General features: G+C 37.8%; 1 protein-coding gene and 1 long non-coding RNA gene across 2 annotated transcripts; one reads left to right on the top strand and one right to left on the bottom strand.

The window, feature by feature from the left end:
- The first annotated feature begins 1,214 nt into the window (after positions 1-1,214).
- Positions 1,215-25,907, top strand: LOC122989687. The gene is made up of 3 exons (XR_006405136.1): positions 1,215-1,225; positions 17,646-17,661; positions 25,817-25,907. It is a non-coding gene; the product is annotated as an uncharacterized LOC122989687 (long non-coding RNA).
- Positions 3,206-14,257, bottom strand: LOC122989685 (aquaporin-4-like). The gene is made up of 5 exons (XM_044362720.1): positions 14,157-14,257; positions 8,764-9,217; positions 7,186-7,350; positions 5,605-5,685; positions 3,206-4,616 (listed from the first exon to the last, which is right to left on the bottom strand). The coding sequence occupies exons 1-5, from the start codon at positions 14,189-14,191 to the stop codon at positions 4,362-4,364; spliced, it is 990 nt and encodes a 329-aa protein (XP_044218655.1). The 5' UTR covers positions 14,192-14,257; the 3' UTR covers positions 3,206-4,361.
- Positions 25,908-27,889: the final 1,982 nt, after the last annotated feature.

The raw sequence follows: 27,889 nt of genomic DNA, 5'->3' as shown, positions 1-27,889 counted from the left end.
ACAGCATATTCAAAAACTGGATAAGATATGAACAAACATATTTTTAGCCATATCTGCAATTTAAGTGGGTCAGCCCAAATATTTGACTTTTATGCAATGAGAATAAGAAATGTCAGCAACAGCAGAAGGTGTTTCAAATTATGCACAGTTAAGTTGATCCAATTTATTCACTATGCAAGTGACAAAGAACAGAAACAACAACACAAACACATAAAAGGTTCTGAGGCATTATGATTGATAACACTGTTCAGTGCTTAATGTGTGACTGGTCAGTGCAGTTTTAATGAGTTTGTTTTATTCATTCTCTCCAATTAATTTAAATGGAGCGATTAGGATTAAAATTTTAATAAATAGCCAAGGGAGTATGGAAGCTCTACTGGAACTGCAGTACACACACACACACACACACACACACACACACACACACACACAGACAGCTGGTTTTTCTTTCTCTTGGACCATAGCAAGATAGGTTGTTAGTGACACCTGCTGGTTGACAGAAGCACATACAGATATGTGTGATGGATGTTTTCACAGATTATGAGGGAATTTCACCTGCACTTAAACCTTGCCATATCCATTGGTGGAACATGCTCACATAAGTGCTCTGAATTACAATCTCTGAGCCATTTTGATGTTGTATAATTGGACTGCTTCTAAGGTCTCTCCTGTCTTCCTGAATAAAGAAAGTTTAACTAACTAACCCGACCCCTGCTGTTCCTGTTCTAGCATGTGTTCATTCTGTTATTAAATTTGACCATGAAACGCTGTGCAACTTGTGTGTAGAAATGAAAGTTATTATTCATGTTTGGTCAGTTTAAGAAGTTAGCCTAACAAAAACACAGGAACAAGCATTTATTCATTCATATACGTATTTATTTAATGTAATTTGTTCTTGAGTTTTGAGATTAAATGTTAGCTTGCATGATACACATTATTTAGTTTATTTAGAGCATTACAAAGATGAAAAAGATGTGTAACATTTTTCAGTTTCAATACAGTTTTTTACAATTGGTTACCTGTGTGGTTCAACACTGAGTTTACATCTTCAAGAGTCTTCACACACTCAACACAACAGCGACAATTATGGATCAAATTGTGACATATCTGCATTGTTTTCACACAAAAAGCATTCAGTGACTATAGTCTTCAAATGACCTGAATACTCTCTCACTCAAACACAAACAAGCAACAAAACTCTGTGGATCTGCAGCACATTTTATATGTTTATATCCTCACTTCAACACTCTTCAGTTTATCCTCAAACACTAACATGTATTCATATGGACAGCAATCTGCCAAATCATAACCACACTGAAATACATCTATATTCAACCAAAAAACAAGATGTGCTGACAGAAATAAAGTCCACTAAAGCTTTCCTGCTATATTTTTATGACTGGTTCATGTAGATACACTGTAGTATGTTCTGTAGAGAGCTAGACATCTGACTGAATTTATACAATATACACATTTCTTACATTATCAACCATTAAAAAAAACTACATATACGCAGTGATTTCACTTTACAGACAACCATAAAAAGATCTCCATACTGTCCATGAACAGATCTCCTCCTAACTCAGTGTTAATGTCAGAGATGGCAGAAAAAATCCACAAATCTGAATTCTATGTAAGCAGTTCAAGTCCAGTGATTAACCTTAAATGGTGGAAAGGTAATCAGTAAACTGCCAGAGCTAAAACAACATTTAGGTTACCAACATGTGAAAAATAATGTAAATTTCAGAGTTATAAAATTTAGGGATCAAGTAATGTGTAAACAACTCTTTTTCAACAGTTTTTCTGCAGAAACGGAAGTAAATGAAGCCTTGAAAATTGATACAAACAGTTCCTACAGGTGTCTCTACAACTGTAGGCCTCCATACCTTCAGTCTGTATAAAAGCTTGGAGGATGTAGTGTGATGGTCTGGACTCTTTTGCTGGATCCAGAGTTGGTGACTTGCACAGAGCGACTGGCTGCCTGGTCCAAAAGTGCTTCCACAGCATCCCGCAGAGCCATGCAGTCCCCTCTGGTCTACTCCCAGCTGATCAGGTGTTCATCCTGCAGCAAAATGATGACCCAAAACAAACCTGGGACTGTAAGTCATTATTTACAGTTATTTTGTAAATATCTTTTCTTATCAATATAAAGTTTAATGGTATAAGCAACACCTTCATTATAGTTATCTGCTTTGTTGGTTTTGTGAGCATTGTCTATTTATTCTAGTCCTGCTTTACAGTTGTGATACATACATCAAACCAAAATGTAGCAATGATTTAGTAATGTTCACATTTACATCACTATTTCATACTTAATTCGGTTTTATGGTAACAAAATGGTAACTACTTGTTGTGTTTTTACCAATAGAGGACAATAATAATAATGTTCCAGATGCTGATCTCAACATCAGTAATGGCTGATCATGCTTTTCAAAGCATAAATTAGAAATTTCAATATAATACATATAGACAATCTACGCTGCATATGTTCATGGACTTTTGTCATATCCTTTGACAATAATATTATAGGATCTTATTGAAAACTTCAATAAAGAGCAGAAGTATAAGCTCATATACAACTCAGTGTGTGTCTTGTACTCTTCTAGTTAAGGAGAAGAGATTTGACTGTTGACTATGGCAGGTGGTCATGCAGTGGTCAAAGTTGAGGACTGCCAGTTGTACAGTGCCTGGGAGTACCAGCAGAATAACCACCCAAGTGAAACTCCGACAGAGCGCTGTGCTGGGCAGGTGCTGGTTGTGCCAATTTATTGCCAGTCAAGAAAAAAATATCCAAACAAGTATTGGATATTAAAATTTTAGAAAATTAAAGTGTTACAATAAGTGTTCATGAATAAACTACCTTATGAAGGAGGTCCCCACACCAGGTCTTGAACTGGAGTCTCCCAGATCATAGATGACTGCACTGACTACTGAGCTAAAACTTCACTCATCACCTCATGCAGACAGACCTCTACCTATTTATACACCCATAACACAGAGACAGCACACCGTGTAATGTGTAGGGAGGAACTTCAAAGGCAGTTATTGCTTTGCACTTTTCATTTATTGCCTATTTTTTACAACCTAACTTTGTGGAAAGGAGAAGGGGAACAACAGGTTATGGAGAGTCCCTTGGGAGCACTTTGCTTGTGTCAGTAGCTCAGCTTTATCTCTGGGGAATACCCTCAACAAATAATTTTTTAAATATTTGTATGAAATAAATATTCGTATAAAACCCACTATTTGTGCTTTGCCGAATAATGTATTTGTATTCGGGCACACCCCTACTATGTAGCATCCTAAATGTTACAGGCTAAATATTAGCTTGGTAACCTGTGATCATAACATTTGCCTGATGTCACAACATACCAAATTATGTTAGCATGCAAAAAGACCTTTTCTCTGCCTCCCTCCTCAGGCTAAACTTAACATTTCAGTAGTAGCAAGGATCTACAACAGGGCTGCAGCACGGCTATGGACCACAAATTATTGGTTGAAGAGAGGACACGTACTGACCTACAATAATGGCTATATGTCCAGAATTACTAGGTCAATATCTTAATGTTGTCGGCACAAAAAAAAGATCAGTGGTTAAATTAAAAAGGCCTCCTGGAGTTATGATAAGTTAATGTTGTATACTTAATGAGTCTTTTTCAATCATAACACACCAGACTGAGCCTGCTGTGAGCCATTAAACATCAGGAAATATACATATTCAAGGGAATCAGAAAGGTTAAATCATGTAAGAATAACAGTGGTACATTGCTGCTCTTTTGTTTTGTGTTGTGGTGCTGAAAGGGCAGCTCTTGAAAGTTACTTTATAATGAATCATTCAGTTTGTCCCAATATTCTGTACTGTTGTCACAAAAGTGTTTTCATTGTCTGAACTATTGCTGAAGACAGAAAAAAGTTGTCTTATCGTTACTCACTCTTTCTTCTCCCAATATTCTCTCTGTCTCCGTTGAAAAATTGCTGCAGTGCGTTGAATTTTAGACACAATTTCCTCACTTTCAGCAAGGTCCCATTGTCAGTGATGCATTTACTGTAGGTGCAGCGGCTATTTGTATGCATTTCCATTCCCCCCTCTAAACAGCAACACCCTGAAAACTGCATGAACACAGTTTTTAGCTTTTTCTTCCATTTAATGGCACAAAACCTTGGTGCTGCCCTTTACTAAATAAGGACAAACACAAGAAGGACCCCAAATATTTCTGTTAGTCTTGTTACACATTAAATACATTTGCATTTCTTTTCCTTCTTCCTTCCATCATTCGTCAGTGTTTGCTGTGTCAGTCTACAGGAAGTCCGTCTCCTTCAGAATGGACTGTTGATCAGCAGTCTGAACATCGGTCTCTCTCTAGTCACACAGAGGACAACACCTCCTCTGATACCTCCCTCTCTCTCTCTCTTTCCTTCCTCTCAGCTCTCTCCACGTCCATGACAGTGAAAAGAGGTTCCTGAGCAGTGACTGAATCCTGCCGGTGTTTAGTTGCAGTGAAAGGTGTCTTGATGAAGGCCTCCGAGTAGCGTTTCTTCAGCTCTGGGTTTGGACAGAACAGGTATTCATAAAGAGCAGCAGCCAGAGCCCCACCCAGTGTTGGACCTACCCAGTACACCTGAAACACACACACACACACACACACACACACACACACACACACACACACACACACACATATATATATATTTTAGGTGACCAGTCAAGTGTTTCTCCTCAGATTTTCTTCTGTCCTGTTTGTCTGGAGGCTGATGGTTCTTGGTGGTGAACTGATTTTTTTTTATAGATCTCACATAAAGTTCTGTTAAATTGTGAAGTTCATGGTATATTAAAGTGATACAGCAGCCAAGTTAAGAGGAGCTGCTGCAACAAGCTTACTGATAACATGTACCACAGCTGGTTTTTCTGGCAATCCATATCATACTGGCCAAAACTGAGAAACAACAGCGACATCCAGTTCAACCACAGCAAAAATGACTTGATGCCAGTAGGTAAGCTTCAACTGAGAGGGCACAGGAAATGAAACAGACACAGAAAAATGTCCACAGAGATATTTTTGAAGCCCATGTGAAAGCAGACAATGCCATGTGAAAATGACACAAGATGGAGATGAGACTACTACAATCTCCAAGATCAAAATCCAAACAAGAAACAATATCAAAGCCGAGTGAACACAGAAAGAAAACACACAATACTAATGACATGTCAGGATACCAGCAATGAAGAGTCATCTCAAAGATTCTCAGAGATTCTGTAGAAATATTGGTTGTTGAAAGTGACTCAGAGAGAACCAGTTTTGTTATTGGTGGAACACAGAGACACCTGTAGACAACTGAAACTTATCAATGATTCGCCAAACAGAAAATTGACATTGAACAACTGTTCAAAACGGGGAGAATCCACCATGAGTACTGCATTATATGAAATGTATCTCCTGTTAAGTGTTTTAGGCAAAAAAAAACCTTTCTGATTTTGAATAACTCAGATCCTGTTGGATCCAGAAGTTTAGGTTCTGTGTATGGTATAAAGCAATCTTTGCACAGCTATAGATGATCTATACTGATAGTGTCTAGCTTTTTAATGAAATAAAATAAAAATTTTGTTACCCAGTGGTTTTCCCAGCACCATGTGATCATGGCTGGGCCGAAGGATCGGGCCGGGTTCATACTGGCTCCAGTGTAGGGAATCTGAAGACAGTGAGACATTCAGTAAATAGTAGATTGTTGCAACAAGTCCTCCAAACTAAAGCAAAAACATGGTTTTTGTAATTGCCTTCCAAAATAATCCAGCTAAGCCTTTCCTGATCTGATGCCCCTGCGGACAGGTAGAAATGGTGTCAGTGCCTTCCCAAATCATTTTGAAAATATTCATATTAGAGTTGTATCATGTGACAACACTATGGTTAAGGTCTGGTTAGGTTTAGCCACCAAAACTATTTGTTAAGGTCTGAACAAAGATCATGCTTAAAATGGGTTAAAATGGGTTAAAATAATTACTTAGAAACTTCATCATTCAGGGATAAAAGAGGAACTGCTTGGTCAAAGAAACCAATTTTGACTATGGGTGGGAAATGGACAGCAAACAGCAGTCTCCTATTTTAAAGTCTTTGGTCTAATAATGTCTGCTATCTGTTATCTCTCAGAAAGTAAAGGCAGTAATGATGTTAATTCAAATGAAGCAGCACAAAAGAAAACAAAAAGTTTCTGGTATTTTGGTGAAAACTGGGTGCTAGAACTTCTCAGAACGTCTCAGAACCACATTTGTTTCTGGTGCAACATCATTCTGCTGCTGATGCAAATGCTCAGCAATAACAGAATGATGCTCAAAATGTAATTAAACTAATTTCATTGAACAATCCCCACTCAGTACAGATGCATTTAAATTGGTATCAAAAATAACACATCAGTAAATCAGTCTGCATTTATCCATAAATGAATGTGGATGATTCTTACAGTATCTGCTGTCAACAGCTGCTTTATACTGTATGAAAAGCGTCTCTGTAACTTTAAGTGAACTTTAACATTAAATCTCTGCAGCATCTGAAGGCAGCAGGACAGATATGTTGATAAATCTGCAGCTTCTGATATAAGAAGTTCTGCGCCAGAGTGCATTGCCATTACACACGACTGTCCACTCTTTCTATCGTCATTGTACTAATGAACTGTTAAAAACCCCACACCATCTCTCTCTGGCTGCAGATTTATGGTGCTGTGTGTTCATGTCATACTGCTCTGCAACTCAGACAAAAAAATATGAATAAGCTTCTTTCCATTTGTTGATCTGTCAATGTCATACTTCACTGTGATTGGCTCGGCTGTTTCAGAGCTATGAGACCAGTAATGTGACTGGCTGAGAGTGTATTTATTAATCACCACACCCTCTGATTGATATTCACCTTCACTCAGCCTTTTTGCACCTTGCACTGCTGCACATACATGAACCAAACCAGCAAGTGGAGACGCAAGACCCACTTTGCTAGTTAGAAACATGTTTTTTCTAAGACAATCTCAACCTAAACTGAATAGTGTTTATTGCAGGGCTGTTGTGATTGCTGTGTGAGTGCAGTGTTTTGAGTCATTTGTGTCAGTGATGGATGGTTTTGATATTGAACACCCTTCCTCTTTATAGCTTTATTATTGATTTCTATGTATCTATGTATAGTAACAGCTGGACAAGTGGGTACTTACAGCAAACAGGTGGCCAATACAAACAGACAGACCGATGGCCAGAGCAGATGAACCCTTTAGATCACTACGTTTGTGGTCACAGGTAGCGAACACAGTGAAGACCAGCTGGAAGGTGATGAAAAGTTCTACAACCAGCGCGTTTCCCACTGAGATGTTCGTGTTCACCTGTATTGGAATTACAAAAGTAATATGAGCAGCACAAAAATACATCATAATAATAATACTCCTAGTATGTGATCTGTATCTGGTTATAACACACATAGAACGTATTGTAATCTGAACATGTATGGGATCAGTGGGACCACGTCTGGAACACATCCAGATAGGTATCACATGTTAATACTAGGTGGAAATGGGGTCTTTGTGACATCAAGAAAACATTATCGTGTTGATTTTAAGACTTTTGACATATTTACCCTCTTCAGTAAATCCATAGAAAACCAGCTGGATGAGAAGCAATGGGAGCAAGAAACAACAAGATTCATAAGAAAATTCTTCTGAATTAATCAATTCAATTATATTATATTCTATTATAATATATTACTACAACATCTTTATTCATTCATAGCTCCAGGCAAGTTATCAGCTTTTTCCAGCATTTTTCTGGCTTAAGGCTATAACCTGTAAATGTGATTTCTACAAGCCACTTTGGCAAAGGCACACAGTCTTTCGTTTTTTAAGATACATTTTTCTGCATTTTTGGACAACAAGGGTCTGGAGCCAGAATCAAACAGATGATGTGGTGACAGTTATGTGGCATGTGTCCAGTATAACTATAAGGATACCTTGGCATCCCCAGACAGTCTTTTCTACACTAAATTCTACTTCAAGATTACAGAATAAGTCTTTATCCAGTAATCTCTGTTGCTGATTGATGGTAAACTAGATTCATGGCAAGTGTTTGCTTGGAAGTAATCCTATTAATCGCTTTTTTTAGTTTCTCCTTCTCCAGGCAAGAATAGTGTAGAATAGTAATAGTGAATTTATTTTGGAAATTAGGATCAGGGCTCAGTCACCTCCAGAAAGATATACAAAATAATGTGTGTCTGTACCATGTTAAACTCTTAAAAATAGCATCTACTCCTACCTTATTCAAAATTACAGAGTCTATGAATATGCAAATCTATGTCATTTCAGAAGTTTAACTGCTGGACACGAGAGTCCATTCACGGTGTACTGTGTGTGCATTGGAGGCTTCAAGTTTCCATATCACATTTGTGTTGAATATTGGATCAGGACTGGCTTCAAAACTAGTTGTGATGTCACCAATCATGCTCATAGGCCCACCTCTTAAATCAGATTTTCAATGAACTCAGAGAAACCTTCCACTTTCAGCAGATGAATGTGAAAACAAACTCTGCACATCCATCATTCTGCACAGTGAAGCTTAAACATTCAAATGAAGGAACAAGAATAAACACATTTTAGAGTGGAGGGGGACTTTAGAGAGAGTATTATGATATAACTAATAAATAAATATCTGCCATCACAGAGGAATGAATAAGGTGACAGCATTACTGTGAAATAATCTATGATAATGTTTTAAAATAAAGTCAAACACATGCATTCTCCTCTTACCATGGTGACCCCCATACCCCCCCTCACAGAGGCGGGGGTGATCCCGAACAGAATGGCGGCTCCCACTATGGCACCTACACACTGGGCCAACAGGTAAAAGACTGCTTTGGCCAGACTGAGCTTCCTGGTCACCACCATGGCTGCCGTGACTGCTGGGTTGATATGAGCACCACTGATGTGGCCAAAGCACTGCACCATTGTGGCAATACTCAGGCCAAAGCAGAGCGAGATGAGCACCAGGTCACGGGGAGGGGGATCCTCCTCAACAGCCCCCCAGTTGATGGTGGAACCAAGGCTGAGCAGGACGAAGAGGAGCATGGCGAAGAACTCGGCCCCCACACAGCGCCAGAACTCCTGAGTCCAGATGCCCTTGAAGGCAGTCATGACTTTGTCTCCAGTGCAACAAGGAGGCCAGAACTGACAGTGAGGTCTACGGCAGGGGAAGCAACACCTCCTGAAGAGGAAGAGGGAGGAAAAAAAGGAATGAGAAGAGAAAATCTCCAAAATCACAAAACACCTTTCATTTATATTAAGTTTTGCCCATTTCAGTTGGGTTCCTACACTTTTTTTCCATTTACTGCAGATTGACATGAGAGTCAAAACACAATTTTTATGGAAGATTCTTGCCAATAAAATCATCCACATGAACGTTATCTGGTGATCCAGAGTTCAGAAATATGTTCTGTCGTATTCCGTTTCCCACAACAACTTGTAGAATGTCGGATATATACCATGTCCATTAAACAGCTGTAGTCTCTGATTTAAGAGACAGTCATTTTACACACAGATGGCACAGCAGAGGAAACTTTATTAATTATTTCAATCTTCCCACGTGGCGACAGGATCGTTCAGGATCTACATTAATTAATGTTCTGTATTTTCTACACATCAGACTGGAAAACTGTTACTCACAGATTTCAAGTTTAACAGTAAAATAATTTGAAGCAATGCAGTGGTCCTCAGGATGCGTCCTGAGCTCCATTAAAACGGTCCAGACAGTTTTATTACACAAAAGTTCAAACTCAGTTTAGAGAATTAAATTACCACTTACAGTCAAGTCTCCAAATATTGCAGTAATCAGGTCTGTGTGTGGAGGTGTCCATTACGGGGTGTGCCAGAATACAAATTTGTTATCGGCAAAGCACAAATAGTGGGTTTTTGACGAATATTTATTTCGTACAAATATTTTAAAAAATTATTTGTTTTCAGGAAAAAAAAAAAAAAACTTGTCAAATACCAGTCTGCAGGTCGGTTACATTGCTATCTCAGTCTCTCTCCTCTGCTCCACTGTTACATCTATCAGCAGGTCTCAACGAGGGGAGTCACATCCACCTGCTACATGATGCCCCCAACTCACTCTCAGAGTTGGGGGTGTTCCCCAGAGATAAAGCTGAACTACTGACACATGCGAAGTGAAAAGTGCAAAGCAATAATCGCTTTTGAAGTTTTTCCCTACAAGTTACACGGTGTGCTGTCTCTGTGTTATGGGTGTATAAATAGGTAGAGGTCTGTCTGCAATGAGGCAATGAGTAAAGTTTTAGCTCAGTAGTCAGCAGTCATGTATGATCTGGGAGACTCCAGTTTGAGACCCAGTGTGGGGACCTCCTTCATAAGGTAGTTTATTCATGAACACTTACTGTAACACTTTAATTTTCTAAAATTAAAAGCGTAATAAATCCAAAAACAGGATTTCCAAGCCTCTTTCCACTTTTATTTGAACAGAAATACAAATAATTTTGCTGCCTATACAAATATAGATACAAATACAAATACTGGGCTCTCTGCACATCCCTAGTATCCATGTAATCAGTGTGTAAAATAGCCTCTGACAGCTTGAGGTCCTGTGCCGTGCACATTCCTTCCTAAACAGAGTAGGCCTACATCAACATCCTGAATAAATCCATGAACAAATAAAACAAGTTCATGAAATCATTTTAAAATAGGTTTAAACACAGTCCTGCTTACTTTATGCACAGTTGGCACAGCGTGGATACCTTCATTCATCATTTAAATATTTGGAGGAAACAGTGACAGAACTTGATTTTATATCTGTTTATTTAAGGATATTGTATATACTTAAACGCATAAATGAGGACTTTCAAATATGGAGGAGTACAATTGCGGAGTTTTAAAAGGATTTATGGTCCTTTATTAATTGTTTGCACAAAATAAGCAGCAGCACACATGAGAGCACATCAGCTTCATTTTCATTCTGCCATTGTCAGCATATACGGATTGATGAATATTAATATTTGGGGTGTCCTGAATGACACCCCAAATATTATTTGGAACTTCAGTGCTGTGCTGTGTTTAAAGGGAATGAGAGGAGCTCATGTGATCATCATTATTGAAGTCCGTCCTGACTCCACCTGCACATAATGCATTCCTCCCACTGATAATCTATTCACTCTCTCCTCCGCGTTGCGCCTGGCTGAGCCCAGAGTGCACCAGTGCTGATGGTTGGGAAAACTGCAAAAATATGTTGTTCACAGCCAAACGTGCCACGTGCCAGGAATTAAGACCTGGATCTGCACCTATGGCCTATTTCAGGAAAATATGGCCCTTAATGTTACTAACAGTACTATTTTTTCCCATCATACTGAGCTACTGTTTCTACAAAAGACAGTGAGCCAGAGGTGTTTCATTATTCATATACAGGCAGGCGACTGTAACATGCTTCCACATGAATGGAGTTCACTTTTGAAAATAAAATAGATACATCTTCTCACACACTTTTCTGTCTTTGTCTTGTTTGGTCAGACAGTGATCGTCATCTAGACCAACTGCTAGCTATATTTCTTGTTGCAATTCATTATAGTTATACAGTGCACTGGAGTAAGTGCCTGAAAATAGTGCCCCCTTCTCTATATATGAAATTGCAAATAGATTTTTGAAACAAAACTTAATTCTGAATCGAATCGTGACACCATGATTTTGTAAAATTTCACACGCGTGTTGCCTTTTAGCTGAACTGTGATCATGATTTAAATCATGAGTTATGATTTCAAGTAGGTCTGTGGCTAAGGGGAGTGTTGTACAGTTCTCATGTAGACAACCACTGAATCAAAGTTATTATTGTTCACTTACAGCAAATCTAGTGAAGTTGACAGCCCTGGGATAAAAACAAGTCGTGGGCCCTATTGACCCCCGATTTTTTCCTCTCTCCATGCATTAGCCAGTTAGAACAATATTTAATAAAATGCTAGATGCTAGACTGTATGAGCAAACACACTGTTTATAATTTATTCAGTTAATTACATGGTTAGGCAGTTGCTTACTTTCCAATCCTGCCTTGTTAACATGGCTTCCAAAACAATTCTTAATTCCAAAAGAGTTTTGTTTGATCTAACCCTTTACAAACCCCAGGGTATTTTTGCTCATTTTAAATTTCCTTCATTCACAGTTCAGTCACTACAAGTTTTCTGATGTGGCACCCCTACTATTAGGATGACATCATTTATCTGAGCCTTCCAGAACAGTTACACATCACTGTTAAAAAATAAATATGTTTTATGATGTGACAACGCTTTGGTTAAGGTTAGGTTTAGGCACAAAAAACACTTGGTTAGGGTTAGAGAAAGATCATGGTTTGGGTTAAAATCAGTATTTTGTTAAGGTTAGGAAACTGTCATCATCATGGTTACAATAATAACCACGTGGTTAAGGTTAGTGGATAATGGGTGGTCATAGTTTGTAAAAAGCAGTCTTGACTAGTGGTTGGAGATAAGAACGGAACAGTGATCTCTTGTGTAAAAGTCTGATGTTTTGTTGACCCATCAACCCACCCCAACCTCCTCCCTATACTAACCTTGTTGCTCTATAATAACATCATCTAATTTTCCTTTTTGCTCCCATCATAATTACTACGGCAGCTAGAGGACTTTTGTCACTTAAGCGTACATATATCTTGTTTTAGGGCACTCGCATTAACGACTAATCCTGATCATCTTTTTTTGAAGGACAGGACTCAAAATGCGCAGAGTGGAAGAAACGGGTGCTGAGTAGGTGCCCACATCTCATTTTTGTCCTTGAGCCCCCTCGAGGGTTAATCCGACCCTGAACATAATCAAATAAACACAGAAACATAGGTAGCATTCAAGATGAATGACCATCAACTAATTTTAGTCTTATTTACACTGAGGTTGATAACATATTTATGTATTTCAATTTATCCTATAAATGACCACATAATAATATCACATCAGTCATCAATCTTTACTTCTCAAGAAGATATGTAAATTTTTTTGATAAATGCTATAAGACACATGATCCTTTCTGTCTCTTCCAACAGCCTTGGACTCAGTTTATTGTAGATTATAGTGCTTTCTTTGTCCCTTTGATTCAACTGGGAACAATGTCACACCATCACAAGTCCAAGAATTTCATACAATAACTGTGTTGGGGCCCTTGTCAGGTTTGTAGTGCATGCATGAGAGCACAAAAACAAAGCCACTTACACTTTTTAAGACTTATTTATACTTGAACTACAGTATACATACTGTATACATTTTCTTCTTTGTAATTGGCTGTCATTCATTTGCCACATGTTCATTTATTGCTCATATTTTAATGTATCTGCAGTTATAAATACTTTTTAACTGTATTGACATGCTATATGAATAAGATATTTTACACATACTAATAGCAGAAGCACAAGCAGTAGTAGAAAGAGAACAGTAAGAACAGTAGTAGTAACAGTAGTACAGGTGGTCAGGTAACCTGCATCTTTCTGTTATGAGGTCAATACAGGCAGGGTTATATTTCAAAAGTCAGAAAAGGTTAACAGCTTTAAGTCAATACTTGAAGTGTTTTAAAATGCAGTCTCTGATTCATCGTGGCTGTTTGTGCTGAAATCTACAGTGACTTGTGGTATAAACATTCCCTGTAGTAAGTCTCCACACAAATAAAAGGTATCAGCATGAGAATAGATCAGTCAGCATATGACTAAGAGTCTTCTCCTTTTGCAGATCTTGTCAATAAGAGGAGAAAATAACCAAACTATTCTGCAGCTCATAATGTTCAAACCACACAGCGATTATGCAACCTACGTTTTTCCCTTCACCATAATTGTAATGTAATTAAGAAAAAAAAAAAGTCATATTCGCAACAAAAGGCTTGGTTCCTCATTCACTCCCTTCATCTGATATTATTCACATCATTAAATCAACCGTGATAAGACTTGCAAACTTATTTGTTCAGTGTCATTAACTATTAGATAAAGAATCAATTAAAGACACGTTTTTTCAACAAATCAATGATGAAATTAGTATACAGGCTTATTGTTAAAAACAACTAGCTAAATCCAGTCCGAAACACACCTCTCCATACCGTGTTGAAGCTTCTGCTCTAAAGTCCAGTTTCCAGCTACTGTGCGTCTTTACGCATGTACTCACCTCAGGCGCTCCAGAGCCCCGCCGCTCTCCGTCATGACTCCACCAGCACGGAGGCGGTTACTGGCTTTTATAGCGTGTGCGCTCGTGTGTGTTTATGGTTAGGGTCTGGTTTATCCTGGTCAGACCTGTATGGGATCAGTTGGGAATAAAAGGAGCAGCAGAAAAATCTAGATCAGCATGGACTCACCCACGTAATGGATAGATAAATCATACTGGTCGAATTATTAGATTTGTGTTATTGTCAGACTAGAACAATAAGCTAGTTACGCAAGTGACTAATTTGGCATTTGGCAAGTTCGTTTTGACTTTTAAATGATTAATCAAGATTTCGTTTTAATCTTACATTCTTCTTTAGGGTTATTATGTAACATACTGTATGTCCAGAGATTATACAGACCAGAACACTGGCACATAATCACTAATTAATATACATCGTCCCTGTAATAAATGAATAAAAGATAAGCCAATAAAATACAATTGTAACTTGAAGCCCAAGGTCTGTGATGGTTCTATAACAGAGTTTGATAATTTAAAAAACTTTAATTCTATCGATTTTGGCAGCACCAGGTAGCCAAATAGCTACTGCGCATGTCTCTGGTTCAGTTCCAGCCAGGGACTTTAGTTGCATATCATACCCATCTCTCTCTCCCCATGCTTCCTGTCTGCCTCTTCACCGCCCACTATCCTATGAGAGAATTTAAAGAAAATGGACTGCCAAGTCCAGTACACCCCATCTCCTCCCACTCTCTGTAGGCAATGTGTGTAGTTTTTCTGTGCTAGAATACAGATACAGAATACAGATTCACTGTGTGGTAATTTGATTAGTCACATTGATTCAAGACAAAACCTCAACATTAGAAAATCTTAGAGTGTTATCAAACATATTAAATTCATGCTATGAAAAGTCAAAAGGGAAGGTAAATTAGGGGGGGGGGGAGTCTCAATTTGTCAAAAAGATGGCATTAGATAGTTGCTAGTCAAAGATGTACAATAGTATAAATAAATAACACTAAGGGCATGAATGCCAATTCATCAGTGAATCTATACAGTAACATCCATAGTAAAAGAAACATTATGTAGGCTAGGTATAGGACCAATAGAATTAATCAATCCATATGTTGTTCAAAAAACACTGTAAGGGATTTGAATAAATGTGAATATTAATAAAGGCATTGCAGAAAAGGGAAGACTAATTTATACTTTTTTGTTAATACCCAGCTCCAGAATACACCAACTGGGGTAGGTAGGCTATTTCTATAATAAATGTAGCATTCAACGTGACTGACCTTTAAGAAAAATATTCAAATCTCTAAAAGTTACAACATAACTTAAAGAAGAAGTTCATCGTTTGGTCCCTTGGAAGACAAGGACAATAATGTGAATAATCAGAATATATATTCTTTGCATATTCTTTGTTTTAATTTTCTGGTAGTTTTACCATTAGCCTATAAGCAAGACCACATGGGCAGCATATCATATATATGACATGAGTGAACGTGCATGTGATGACACTCTTGATAGGAAACTTTTTTCCTGTGAGGGGGAGATAAAAATTTGCCATTTTGACAGTGTTGTGGCACTGAGCACAGTTCCCACATTGGTAATTAATGTTTGCAAGAGGACATAAAAGAGTTTGTTGCACCCAGCTGTTCTGAGTTCTCTAATGGGATAAATTTGTATGAACTAAATGATCTCTTCAATTTCGCCCACGTATGCATATAAACAAAAGTACGTTGTTAAAAAATAGAGATAGCTCAGGGTCTGATTTTAATATGTGCCAGTGTTTCATAAAAACTGACCTTACAAAATGACATTAAGGAGAATAGGTGGTTATACATGTAGCTGAAAATTGTTTCTTTTTTTTCTGGCTCTTGCTTAACAGGTCGAAATGAGATTTCTCTAGAACTGAGTTATATGCTTGTTCTATCCAATCAAAGGGATATCCCTGTGAGAGAAATTCTGTAGTCTTGCATGGTCTGACATAATCTCCTCAGCCTGTAAAACTGGCTTTTGGGCAGACCCTTCTTAAGTGGAGTGAGATGTGCACTAGTAGCCAATAACAGGGTATTTCTATCAGTTTCTTTACAGTATAGCAAAGTAGACAGCCCCTCATTATCAATCATAACCCACATTTCAAGAAAATGTATTTTCTCTCTGATAAACTCACAGGTAAACTGAATATTGTTTTTGAAGCCATTTAGCAAATGCACAAAATGATTCAACTCCTCTGGATGACCTTGAAAGATGCAGAAAATGTCATCAATGAATCGGTAATATTTTGGGAAGATGCCTATTTTTATGTGGGTGGAAAGTAAAAATTCTTTCAAAAAATCCCATGTATAAATTGGCATAGTTAGGAGCACAGATTGAGCCTGTACTTGTCCCAGAGATCATTGTCAAAACTGAGATAATTGTACTTCATGACAAAGGTGGCCAAGACAATGATAAACTGGTCAGAGAGATTTTCTGCTTGGTTTCAGTTAAAACTTAACGATTGTAAGCCTTCATCATGTGGTATATTTGTATAGAGACTAGCCACATCTAATGTAGAAGAGCGTAGAAGTAGAAGAACGTTCTCAGGGAGATCAGTTACAGAAGAGATTTTATTTATGAAGTCTGTAGAGTCTTTTATAGACTGCCAGTGTCTGCACAGCTGGTTTAATAAAGAAATCAACAAATTCTGAAAAAGGAGCTAGTAGTGAATTTTTTTGTGCCACTATGGGATGACTCGGGGGATTTGTTAATGATTGGTGTGGTTTAGGGAGTGTATAAAACACTGGATGTTGAAAAAAAGGAAAGTCAAACTCAGATTTAGAAATCCAACTAGGAAAGTGTGGATCTCTTTTAGAAGTGACAATGTAGGATCTAAAGGAAGTTTTTTAAGCAGGACTCATTAGGCAACTGGGACGAGATTTCTGGTTTATATTTTTCTGTCTTGTATACAGATCACACCTCCTTTGTCAGCAGGTTTGATCACAATATCTTGATCAGTTGTCAACTCTTTTAATGATATTTTTTCACCTTTAAATTGGTTCTCAGAGAAATAATAGGGGTTTTCATGCATTTTTATGACCTCCGGCTCCACAATTCTACAAAATGTATTTATTGAAGAGTTTGTTGCATTAGCACAGAAAGTGTTCTTAGGCTTAAATGGGGTATATGATGTAGTCTTGACAGTGAGGTAAGTGTGTTATCTGAAAAAAATCTTTGTTTAATTTGCCTAAAACATCTACACAGATCCACTTTTAAGCCAAATCTATTTGTGGTATAAAGGATAGTCCTTCACTAGTCATCAGATATGTGTTCATCAGAGAGTTTTTTTTTGTGGAAATATTGATTACTGTGTCCTTGAATAATGTTTGCTATTATTTTACATGTTTTTTTTCTATTTTTTTGGCCCTTGGAGAGCTTTTGGGTTACATGGATGCGGCTTAAGATTTATTGTCATTGTTATATTGTGTGATTATGTATCTTTCTAATTTATGTAAGTATTTCTTTATGTAATGTAAGTTCAAAGTGTTGTGATGCTGCCCATATACCTAATTCAGCAGTAAATGAGACAGTGTACGGGACTTCTTCTCATTGTTTTTAAGTTGTACTTTCCTCCATCACACTTGTCACACATGCAGGTGCGCAGAGATATTGTCAAAATATTTTGGAGGATTAGCGCCATCAAGGTTGAAAGAAGAACCATTTAAGCTACATTTTAGTCTACGGAGAACCTTTTTGAAAAGGGTTCTTTACAGCATCACAGCAGCTCTGCAGTATCAAGATTTAAGGCATAAAATGTAAAAAAAAAAAAGTAACAGTGTTATAAAAAAAATTGTAATGAAAAATTACATCATAAACCTGCTCATAAGCCAGGAAAATTTGACTCTTTCTATGCATTTATATACCTACAGAATATTTTCAGTCCCAGCTCGCTTCTGCTTTTTCTTGTTTTGTTTGTTTGTGGAGTCTTTGTGGACCTGTAAGATCCCAGCAGGTCACCCACTGCAGAGTGGAGCTCACAAAGTTAATCAAAACACAGAAACATCTGTGAGGAACTTGAAATGAACACCTCTGGACTGTGTGCACTGGCACACAGTTTTGTGGCAGCTATCTGGATTCATTGCAGACTATATTTGAAAGAACGGCATCCAACGCCAATCTCAGTTCAAGTGACGTGATTTGATTTAGAACTCAGTGATGCAGTTTATAAATGCTTCTATAAAAGTATAAAAGTAGTATATTTTATATTTCTGTGCATCTCTATGTGGAAGAGACTATATTCAGTAGCACTCTGTAACAATGAGGAAAATCTGAAATCGATAATCGAGGATTAAAAACAGACTTAAGATCAGAAAGACAATATAAAATTGATCAATATCAGCAGTTTATGCAGGCGGTCGTTACAAAAACAACATTTGTGTATCCCCTCCATACACATTCGCTCCGGAGCAAAGACAGTAGTTATGCTATATAAAGCAATGTTATACCAGCAGTGTCTGATACAGTCTGCTTCTGTTTTGGAGGACTTTATGTGATTATTTACAACGACCTGTAAATAATCACAGGTCACTGTGCGTCTGCTGCTACCTGCTGTCTGCATTCTGAGACTAGGTGGTCAGCTGTTTGTGAAATAGCCGTATGTTCAATGTCAGGACAGAAGTGGAAGTGTCTGTTATACATGTTAAGCTAATCCTAGTGATAAATTATATATAAACAAACACACAGCAAACACATTAAATAAAGTTATCGTAGTTAATACATGAAGTGCAATAATCTTTACAGAATCACACTGAGCCAATATTGACATGCAACAAGAAAAAGAAAAATACAGAGAAAGATGACCCTCAAAAGTACAGCTTCCTGTGGATGAACGAACAATTTGATGCACTTTGCTTCAGTTTCCATTGAGGCTCTGCAGCAGGCTAATGCTAATGCTAACTCCAGGATGTCAAACAGCTGCTGACAGTCCTCGTCCTAGAAATTAAAAGTAAACTGAGTCACTCTGTAGATTGTAAAATTAGTTTCCTCAACACTGTAATCTTTACTGTATCTTCTGCTTGCTGTTAGCGACATACATGACAGAATTTTAAACTCATTGATTGGCTGTTTCTTGCTGAAATGCACCTTTGGCACCATAGATAACTCCCCCCCCCCCAAATTTTTACTTATGCAGTCTTGTACCTTTGACTTTTTATGAAAGAACCAGATATTTTCTAACACATTTGTCCAGCTTTTGTACTAATGATTTAACCAAGAGAGCTTTATGCATTCATGAAAAATGATTGGGATTTTTAATTCCAGAAACCTTTTAGCTGGAAATAGCTGCACTCACTTTGCAACTCTAGATTCACGAGGCTGAAAACAGCTACCGTAGATCCCCTCACCTCCAAATGTTGCACAGTAGGAGATGAATTCTTTACCTTTTATGTCCGACTGAAACACGTTCCACTCAGAGGGAGCAGCAAACATAAAGGCTCTTTTCTCTCCGTCATTATGGACCGTATATACTTATACTCAATTAGCATGTACTAATAATGGTGCAGACCCACTTTAGAAACAGCAAAGCAACCTGTCAGAACTGCATGTACACAGTTATCAGAAGAAACACAGCAGATTGTATACCAGCGAGCCTGCTCTGCATGTTGTCAGTATTATTGTTCACTAGAGGAGCCTCAACCCCCCCCCTCCCCAGTCCTCCTGGATAAATACTGACACACCGCTGAAGCACAAAGCTGCCAGTGTTTATGCTTCTTCATGCAAGCTGACAGAGCAGCAGACCCCCTCTCACATCATACAAACAACACACACACAATCTTATACACCCCTCATCCTATCTGTTATATAAGTATTACACAATATCAGTTTGCAGACATACAGCGCTGACAGCAAAGTGTGAGTGAGTTGATGGGAACAAAAAGTTAATTAACAAATAAATAAATAAAAAAAACTTGGGACAATGAGACCACTGTCTAAAACTAAGTGGTGGCTTATGTAACCTGTCTGCTGACAGACTTTGTTTTTTCTGTTTTATTATTTATCATCAGGAAACAGTGGTCCCATCTTTTTCTTTTGCTGGTTTGGTTTCACAGATTTAGTAGGTTTTCACTTTGACAAAGCAAAAAAAAAAAAAAAAAAAAAAAAAAAAACACAACAAAACAAACAAACACACAAACAAACAAAAAACAACAAAAAAAACTACATTTTTAAAATCCAGTTTAAAAGTGTCAAAAATCTAGTTAAACAGTCAAGTAAAGTCAAGTTACCTTAATTATTTATAGGATTTTGATGTAAATATAAAGGGAAAGGTCACAAGTATCTCACTCATTAATTCTATTTTATTGATTAAATGTAAGAAATAAATGTTTGAAGGACAGATGCTGGTTCCTTGTGACCGATAATTTACAATCCTTAATAGATTTAGACATTTTTGTCACGTTTCATTCATGATTTTTAAGTACTTAATTATACTAGCCATCTTTATAAACGTAAGAATTATTTTATTCATTATTTTTCTTTCAGCTGTAAATTGTTGATGATGATATTGTGTGGAAAAGAGATTGTTAAGAAAGTATCATGATCATACCTCAGCATTAGTGTAAATATGAGCGCAGCCTGTCAGCAGACTGATTCTATTCTGAGGAGAGTATAACTGATCACAACCAGTGTTTTCTGGTACAAAATAATGATTATAAATATATAACCTACAAACTCAGATAGTTAGAAGGTAAACAAACAAGAAACACAGAAACAAAGGAAAACAACCTAAGAATGGATGTTTCATACCTTCCCTTATTTTCCCATTGATTCTTCAGAGATGGTTATCTGTATTTTGCACTCACCAGTCTCAGCCCTCAGGCTGCTCCAGGAGCAGCGACTTCTAATGTGTGTTGTATTGCTTTTGTCTTGCGGTGTTTCTGCTGTTTTCACTAAACAGCAAAGATGATATGAGAAGCCATGTGTGCCCATCAGATACAGGTCAGTTACACAACAGTAACAAGTTTACAACAGCTCAGCCTAACTGTGACCACAAGTAGTCACAACATGCTACATATCCTGGAAGGGCAAGGAAGGGTAAGGAATCTAATTATTCAAGGTCTTTTCCAACATCAAGCAGTAAAGGGGGCATATAGATGGTGATGACTGGTTGAACTGTCCATCCAACACCTTAGTTCAGTGCAAAACAGCTACAATTTAGTGTGGGTATTCATGGTCTGCAGAGGATAATTCCTGTTATTTTGGAAATGAATAATACAAAACTCTCATGAGAACTTTGTTCTATGTTTCTTTAATATCTTTGAGAGACTCATGGTATGCACTTTACAGCTCACTTGCATTTTTCAATCCGTGTAGTTTATTCAAAGATGTCCTCAACACAAGAAAAAACTTTAAGAACTTCACTGGCCTGCACAGACAACACTGACTGCAAGCCAGACCTTATCACCCAACATCAGTGGTCGACCTCTCTAATGCTCTTGTGGCTAAAGGGCAGCAACTCCCTGCAGAAAAATGATCCAAAGATCCAGAGGAGGTCTGCAGAAAAGATGTTTTCAAGTCTTGGGGCATCCTTCTTTTTTTTTTTTGTTATTTTCATTTTCATTTTTGGCCCAGCATCCCTCCCATCACTTCAGTCAAGAGGATTTCCTCCTGTCTGGCCAAAATGTAAAACGGTATGTTGCAGTACCAACATCTGGCTGATGCGTGTCATTTTTCTTGTCTGAGTAGTTATAGTCCATCATATCACGGGACTGGTCTCAAGTGGCTGCATGGAGTCTGTGAGGGACAGGGATGAAAATGGATCTTTTCCATGAGCAGGGTTTGGGTAACAGCTGCACCTCAGGGGCGGTCAGGCTAATCAGAGGGCCAATCTGGTGTGACACTAAGGCAGAAATGAAGCATGACAGTGTCCCATTAGGGTACTTTGGCAGTTACCAAGAGATCCCCAGATATTGAGTGCTTGGGAAAATACTTTCTCAAACTAGATGGTTGTGTTGAAAGCTTTAAACCTCACCAGTTATGACTCAATGAACAGTCTGTCCTGTAGTCCAGTGGTTTTCTGCTCTATCATCATACATCTGCACTGCAGACTTCTGTGTAAAAACTTTCCAGAAGCTTCCTTCATAACCTCTACTGTTTTGTTTTGTCTGTCCAAACCCACAATTCATCAAGTCCACAAGGGGCCTCAAGCGGACTTTCTGCAGACTTCCAGAGAGTCTGCTTGGGGTACAGACTTCACCAGACTTCACTCAGAAAATTATCCATAATCCTGCAGCAATATGGAAGTGATGATGTAAAAGAAAATAATAATACTAATTATTATTATTATTATTATTATTATTATCCATAATTAAAATAATAATGATAATAGGCTATGTAAAATGTTTATTTTTGATGATATTTGCTTTTTCATTTTTGTTGTAGCTTACAAGTTAATTGATGGAGTCAGGTAATATACGCAGAATAATATTCCTATAGGCTTAATAATGTGGATTTGTTTATTATTATCTACTAAACTAGATGGGCAAAGGTTGGTGTTTGTCCATCCACAATGTGAAGGTCCTCAGCTGAGGATTTAATGTCAATATGGACTAACATTAGCAGTGTTTAGCCGTTCAAAGGATGAATCACACTGAACTGTGTAAAGCAACAGACCTGCACATATAATGCAAAAGTTGCCAAAATCAAACCATTAAGATCTATTCAGAAAAACACTTTAAAATGAGTTACAGCGTCATAAATTTTAATTAATCTCCATGGAAACACAGGTCTGAAGTCCTGTCTCAGAGCACATTATATCCCTTCCTGGGCAACCCCCCTTGCAGTTTTGATGTGATGACGGTGAACATGTCATAGTACGCACAACTGAAGTCCACTAGAAGTCAATCCACATGACCAGAGGGAGGACATTTGGATTCAGTCCTAGTGTCTCTTGCCTAGTGGCCAGCTCATATTAATAAGACCTGCCCTCTTGAGATTGACAACCAAACAAAACACAAATTAGGTTCAGGTTCGGATAAGGCCTGCATCTTGTTGATTGGCATTTAGCCTATGAGATGGCCTGTTAGTAGCTCATTTTAGCAGTCCTCCCTGTGCCGGGACACCTGACTGAACAGGAGAGGAAGCGTTGAAGCTCTCATCCTTAACATTTAGAGCATTTCACCAGCTCTTATCATGACTGCCATCCATACTTTTTCATTATTGTTCTTGAGTTGTCAAATTGGTTGTATGGAGAATGTATGTATGGTGAGAATGAACAGCAGAAAATAAAATGGAGTTGGAGTGTGTTATAATTAAACATGGAGGGTTGATTGTGGTTAGTCACTCATGATAATGAGTTGAGGAGCAGGAATGCTTCACAGTATATGCATTAAGATCTCAACCCTTTTACAGGGACAGCAATGTTAGATCTGACCAGAGGACAGTGGTTCATACCATACTCCTGTCTTGGTGGCACAGTTTCATTACTTATTATTAGTTACATTACTGGGAGATGGATGGCTTCAGTCACAAAAATTGATCTGTGCACATCTGGCATGAATGTTTGATCCCTACAGTGAGGGCACCTGGTGGCTCTTTCATGCTGTTGAGGGCATTTTCCTGGTATGGTTTGGGTCCACTTGTTCTCTTGCACCCTGTTCACAAGCTTGCAATGCCCCACCACTAGTAAAAGACTGTATGCAAATGTCTTTGTTCTGATTCTCTGAGGAAATGGAAGCACAAGAGTTATTTTCTATTCCACTTGTAAAAGTACTTAAAACTAAATGGAGGAAAAGTCAACTCCTCCATTCTCCAATCATTTCCCTAATCATTTCTTTAAAGCTTGCTAGAAAGAGGTATGTAATTAGGTGCTTATTATAGGAAAAATAGAGACAAGTGCCTGAAGCTGGTATTTTTGTTAGGTAGGTTAGTTGTGTTGAGTTTATATAATCTATTTTCTCAGTTCATCATTCATTCATTATTTATTATTGGAATCATTATTCTTCATATATATCAAATTGTATGTTTCCTGTAGACATGTTTTACATGTTTGCAATATCAGAATTAATTGGAAGTCTATTTTATTTTGAAATTACATGGTTATTTCCCGGAGACTTCTAGGGAAATTATGAATAATGTACATTTTCCTTGAAATGAAGCATACTGTCACTGCAAATCAATTCAGAGTGATCATCTTTATGCTGTGGGAATGACAATGCTGTTATCAACAGGGCCCAAGGCTTCACTAAATGGTTTGATGAGTATGAAAAAGATGTGAATCATATGCTATGGCTGTCACAGTCAGCAGATCTCAATTGATCACCTATTGATCACCTATGAGAGATTTCAGAATAATGACAGTGCTCACCACCACCATCATTAAAACAACAAATAAAAGCATAATAACAAAATATCTTTTGCTAGAATGCTGTTCATCCCTCCAGTAGAGATCCACACACTTGAAGAAGTTGATTTGGCTTTTATGGAGTTCTATCAGGAGTGAATCAGTCCAGCGGAGGGCAGTAGAGTACTGCTAAACAGAAACACAGTCACGTAGTAAGAGGTCTCAGTATTATTCTCTCTCTCTCGCTTTTGCTTTGTCTCTTTCTCACTTTCAAACTCAGCTAAGGTAATTACAATCTCTCTCTTTATCTGTGATTTTCTGAAAAAAAAAATCTTTTCAACTATGCTGAGGCAATTATTTCTCTCTGTTTCTCCCTCTCTTACTCTCTCTCATTCTTGTCAGCCTCACAGACCATGGGGGTTTCTGTTCTTGTCCAGGATTGGCTGATTGATTCTGACATTTCCACAGCCTGATCATTTCCTCCTCTCCTGAATATGAACGTGTGCAAATTTCTCCTTGGGAATTTGGGTATTTTTCTCTGCGTTGCATTCCTGTGTGTGTTCAAGTGAAGTGTGTGTGTGTGTGTGTGTGTGTGTGTGTAGTTGTAGTGTATGTGTTTGGGGGTGGGGTGGGTTGGTACTTTGATATGTTTACAAGTATATGTATGAATTGGATGTTTTGTATTGGAAATACACACACTCACACACATATGCACACAATGTACAGATAGCGAGGTGCGGGTTTATTTTGTACAAGCTGTGTAATTATTGTGCACCACAGCTGAAATTACAACTGTCTGTCTGTCTGATATAGTCTGATTTCATTCAGAAATGTGCAAGCATGAGGACATCAACATCACTCACAATACACCTTTAAAAATACAAGCCATGTGTTCTCACAGTGATTGTTGGATTTATGCTACTATGGAACATTATACCCCAACTGTACAAATGCGTACAGACAATTGGACAGAACATAATAATGATTTTATTACAGTCTAATCAGTAATGAGGCAAGCAATGTAAAATTTACCCTGACAGTGTCTGGGAAAAAAGGCCTGTCACTATAATGGAAATCTGTGTCTGTGATGTGCACCACTTTTACATTTTATTTCCATTTCTGCAGTAGCCTGTAGCCTAGCCTTGGTAGAATATAACAAAGAAGAGACAATTCTTGAAAAAATATTTAAAAAATCTGCTGCCATTAATTCAAAACAGATTTACATCAAATTTATTCTGCATTTTATATGAAATATTATTGGATATCAAAAATAAAGTAATTAAAAAACTAAGCATTTTAGCAAAAAACAAACAAACATTTTTTTTTTTTAAAGAGAAATGTATGATTAAAGGTTCTATATGTAGGAATCAGAAATTCCTTCTCATTAGTGACACCTGTGGTCATTAAATAAGCTGTAGTCAACATCCTGGTGCTCACGCCTGCATGCTAACGCGCATGCTTGTGGTGTGACACTATGACAGGTATTTTTTCTAGCTTACACTTCTCCTAATTACATAAAAGATCTCTAACGCACCATGTTTCAGCAAAGCATCTCTCACTCCCAGTCAGTCCCCCCCTCCCTCTGCCGTATGTACATGCACACACTCTTGTGATCTTGCGAATCCAGCTACTTCACAAGGTAAACACACTGATGCTTCAGTATTACTTATCTCATGATGTGACATATAATAATACATCAGTCAGAAGGACCAAACCACTACTTTTACTGCAATACTACATCAAGCGCATAACAGCCTACTTATGTACTTTTACTTAACTAGGATTTTTCATGCAGGGTTTTTACTTGTAATGGAGTATTTTTATGTTGCTGTATTTGTGCTTTTATTTAAGTAAAGGATATGAATACTTTTCCACCACTGGTCCTCACAGGACAAGGGTAAAGTCTAAAAACACCAAGTAAAATATGTGCCTTCAGTATTTCAGTTTCTGTGGGGTTCTTGGCCTAGTTACATGACAGGAGGCACCTTTACCAAACTACATGACAAAGTGTGGGTTGGTGAGTTTCCCTAATTTCTAAAGGTGAGCTCATTAGTGTACCACTCATCAGTCTTATTCTGACAGACTTAAAAAATGATTATAGAAGGTGTCTGGAGGATGCATGAGTTTCCTCTGAGTTAGCAATCAATAGATGAAAGTTTTGCACTCAAGTTGCTGCTTTGCAACTACGTCAACTACTTTCTGCTCATCTTCATACATCATCAGTGTTAACACCAACATGATCTGTACCTTCGATAAGTAAGTAAAAGTCAGTAAAAACGTAACTTTCAGATCTGCTGTAGGAAGCAGTGCCATGCTGACTGCTGCAGATTTACTGAACTAACATATAATATATACTTTATTTCCTTATTGATGTCGCCAAGACTTTAGAGCTAAGGAGACTAAGCAACAAACCAGCTTGTATTAGCTATAGCACTGACCCATGCAGTAAATTTAGTTGCAACTGTCCAATGTCTACAAGAATCAGTGAAATAAGCTAGCGTGAAAGTTAAATTATGACCTTTGAAATATTACATTTATTCATTTGGCAGATGCTGTCATCCAAAGAGACGTACAAATGAGGAACAATCCAAACTACAGTAGATCAAGAAGAAGCCTTCATGGATAAGTGTCTCACTTATTCAACACTTTTTCATTCCGTGTTCCACCTGATACAAGGCTGCAGGAGCATGAAGTAACATACAAGTGCATAGTAAATGACAGACGGAGAAAGGGTGTATTAAGTGAATAAGTGCTCTTGGAAAAGAAAGGTCTTCAAGTGATTTTTGAAGACAGAGATGAATTCTGCTGACTGAATCTAGCTCAGCAACTCGTTCTGCCTCTTAGTGACGGTGGGACTAGTTGTTGTTTGTTTGCAGATCGGAGGGAAGGAGAAAGTGTATATACCTGAATGTAGTGTTACAGTAGTCAAGATGGGAGATGACCACTGCCTGTACAAGGAGTTGCACAGCATACTGACTCAGATAAGGCATGATCTCTCTGATGTTATGTAGTGCAAAGCAACATTACCAGATGTAACGTGCTTGAAAGTTAGTTGGTCATCAATCACAATGTCCACATTTTTAGCAGATTTTGTTGGAGAGAACGAGGAGGAGCTGAGCTGGATACTGATATTATGCTGAACACAAGGAATGGCTGGGATCATCAGGAGTTCAGTCTTAGAGAGATTGAGCTGTAGGTGGCATTCATGAAATATCCATATTTCTACATGGATAGGCTAAGATCCACGCTGAGACAGTTGGGTTGTCAGGTGAGAGGGACAGATAGAGCTGGGTATCATCAGCATATTACTGATAAAGAAAAATGTGATTAGTGTGGAACTCACTTGATAACTTTAATTTTAACCTCATATTACCATATAAATTGATATTTCAAATGTGAAAATGTTTCTTACTTGATCCAGTTT

Source organism: Thunnus albacares, chromosome 9, assembly GCF_914725855.1.
Source record: "Thunnus albacares chromosome 9, fThuAlb1.1, whole genome shotgun sequence".
NCBI lineage: Eukaryota > Metazoa > Chordata > Actinopteri > Scombriformes > Scombridae > Thunnus > Thunnus albacares.
The sequence above is the reverse complement of the archived record's forward strand: the minus strand, read 5'-3'. Positions and strand labels throughout refer to the sequence as shown.

Bases quoted from the DNA above. Each gene is read 5' to 3' on its own strand.
- LOC122989685 (XM_044362720.1), bottom strand. From the start codon at position 14,191: ATGACGGAGAGCGGCGGGGCTCTGGAGCGCCTGAG. The intron at 7,351-8,763 runs GTAAGAGGAGAA...ATTCCAATACAG, and splicing joins GGGGTATGGGGGTCACCATG to GTGAACACGAACATCTCAGT. The intron at 4,617-5,604 runs GTAACAAAATTT...TGTGTGTTTCAG, and splicing joins GGTGCTGGGAAAACCACTGG to GTGTACTGGGTAGGTCCAAC.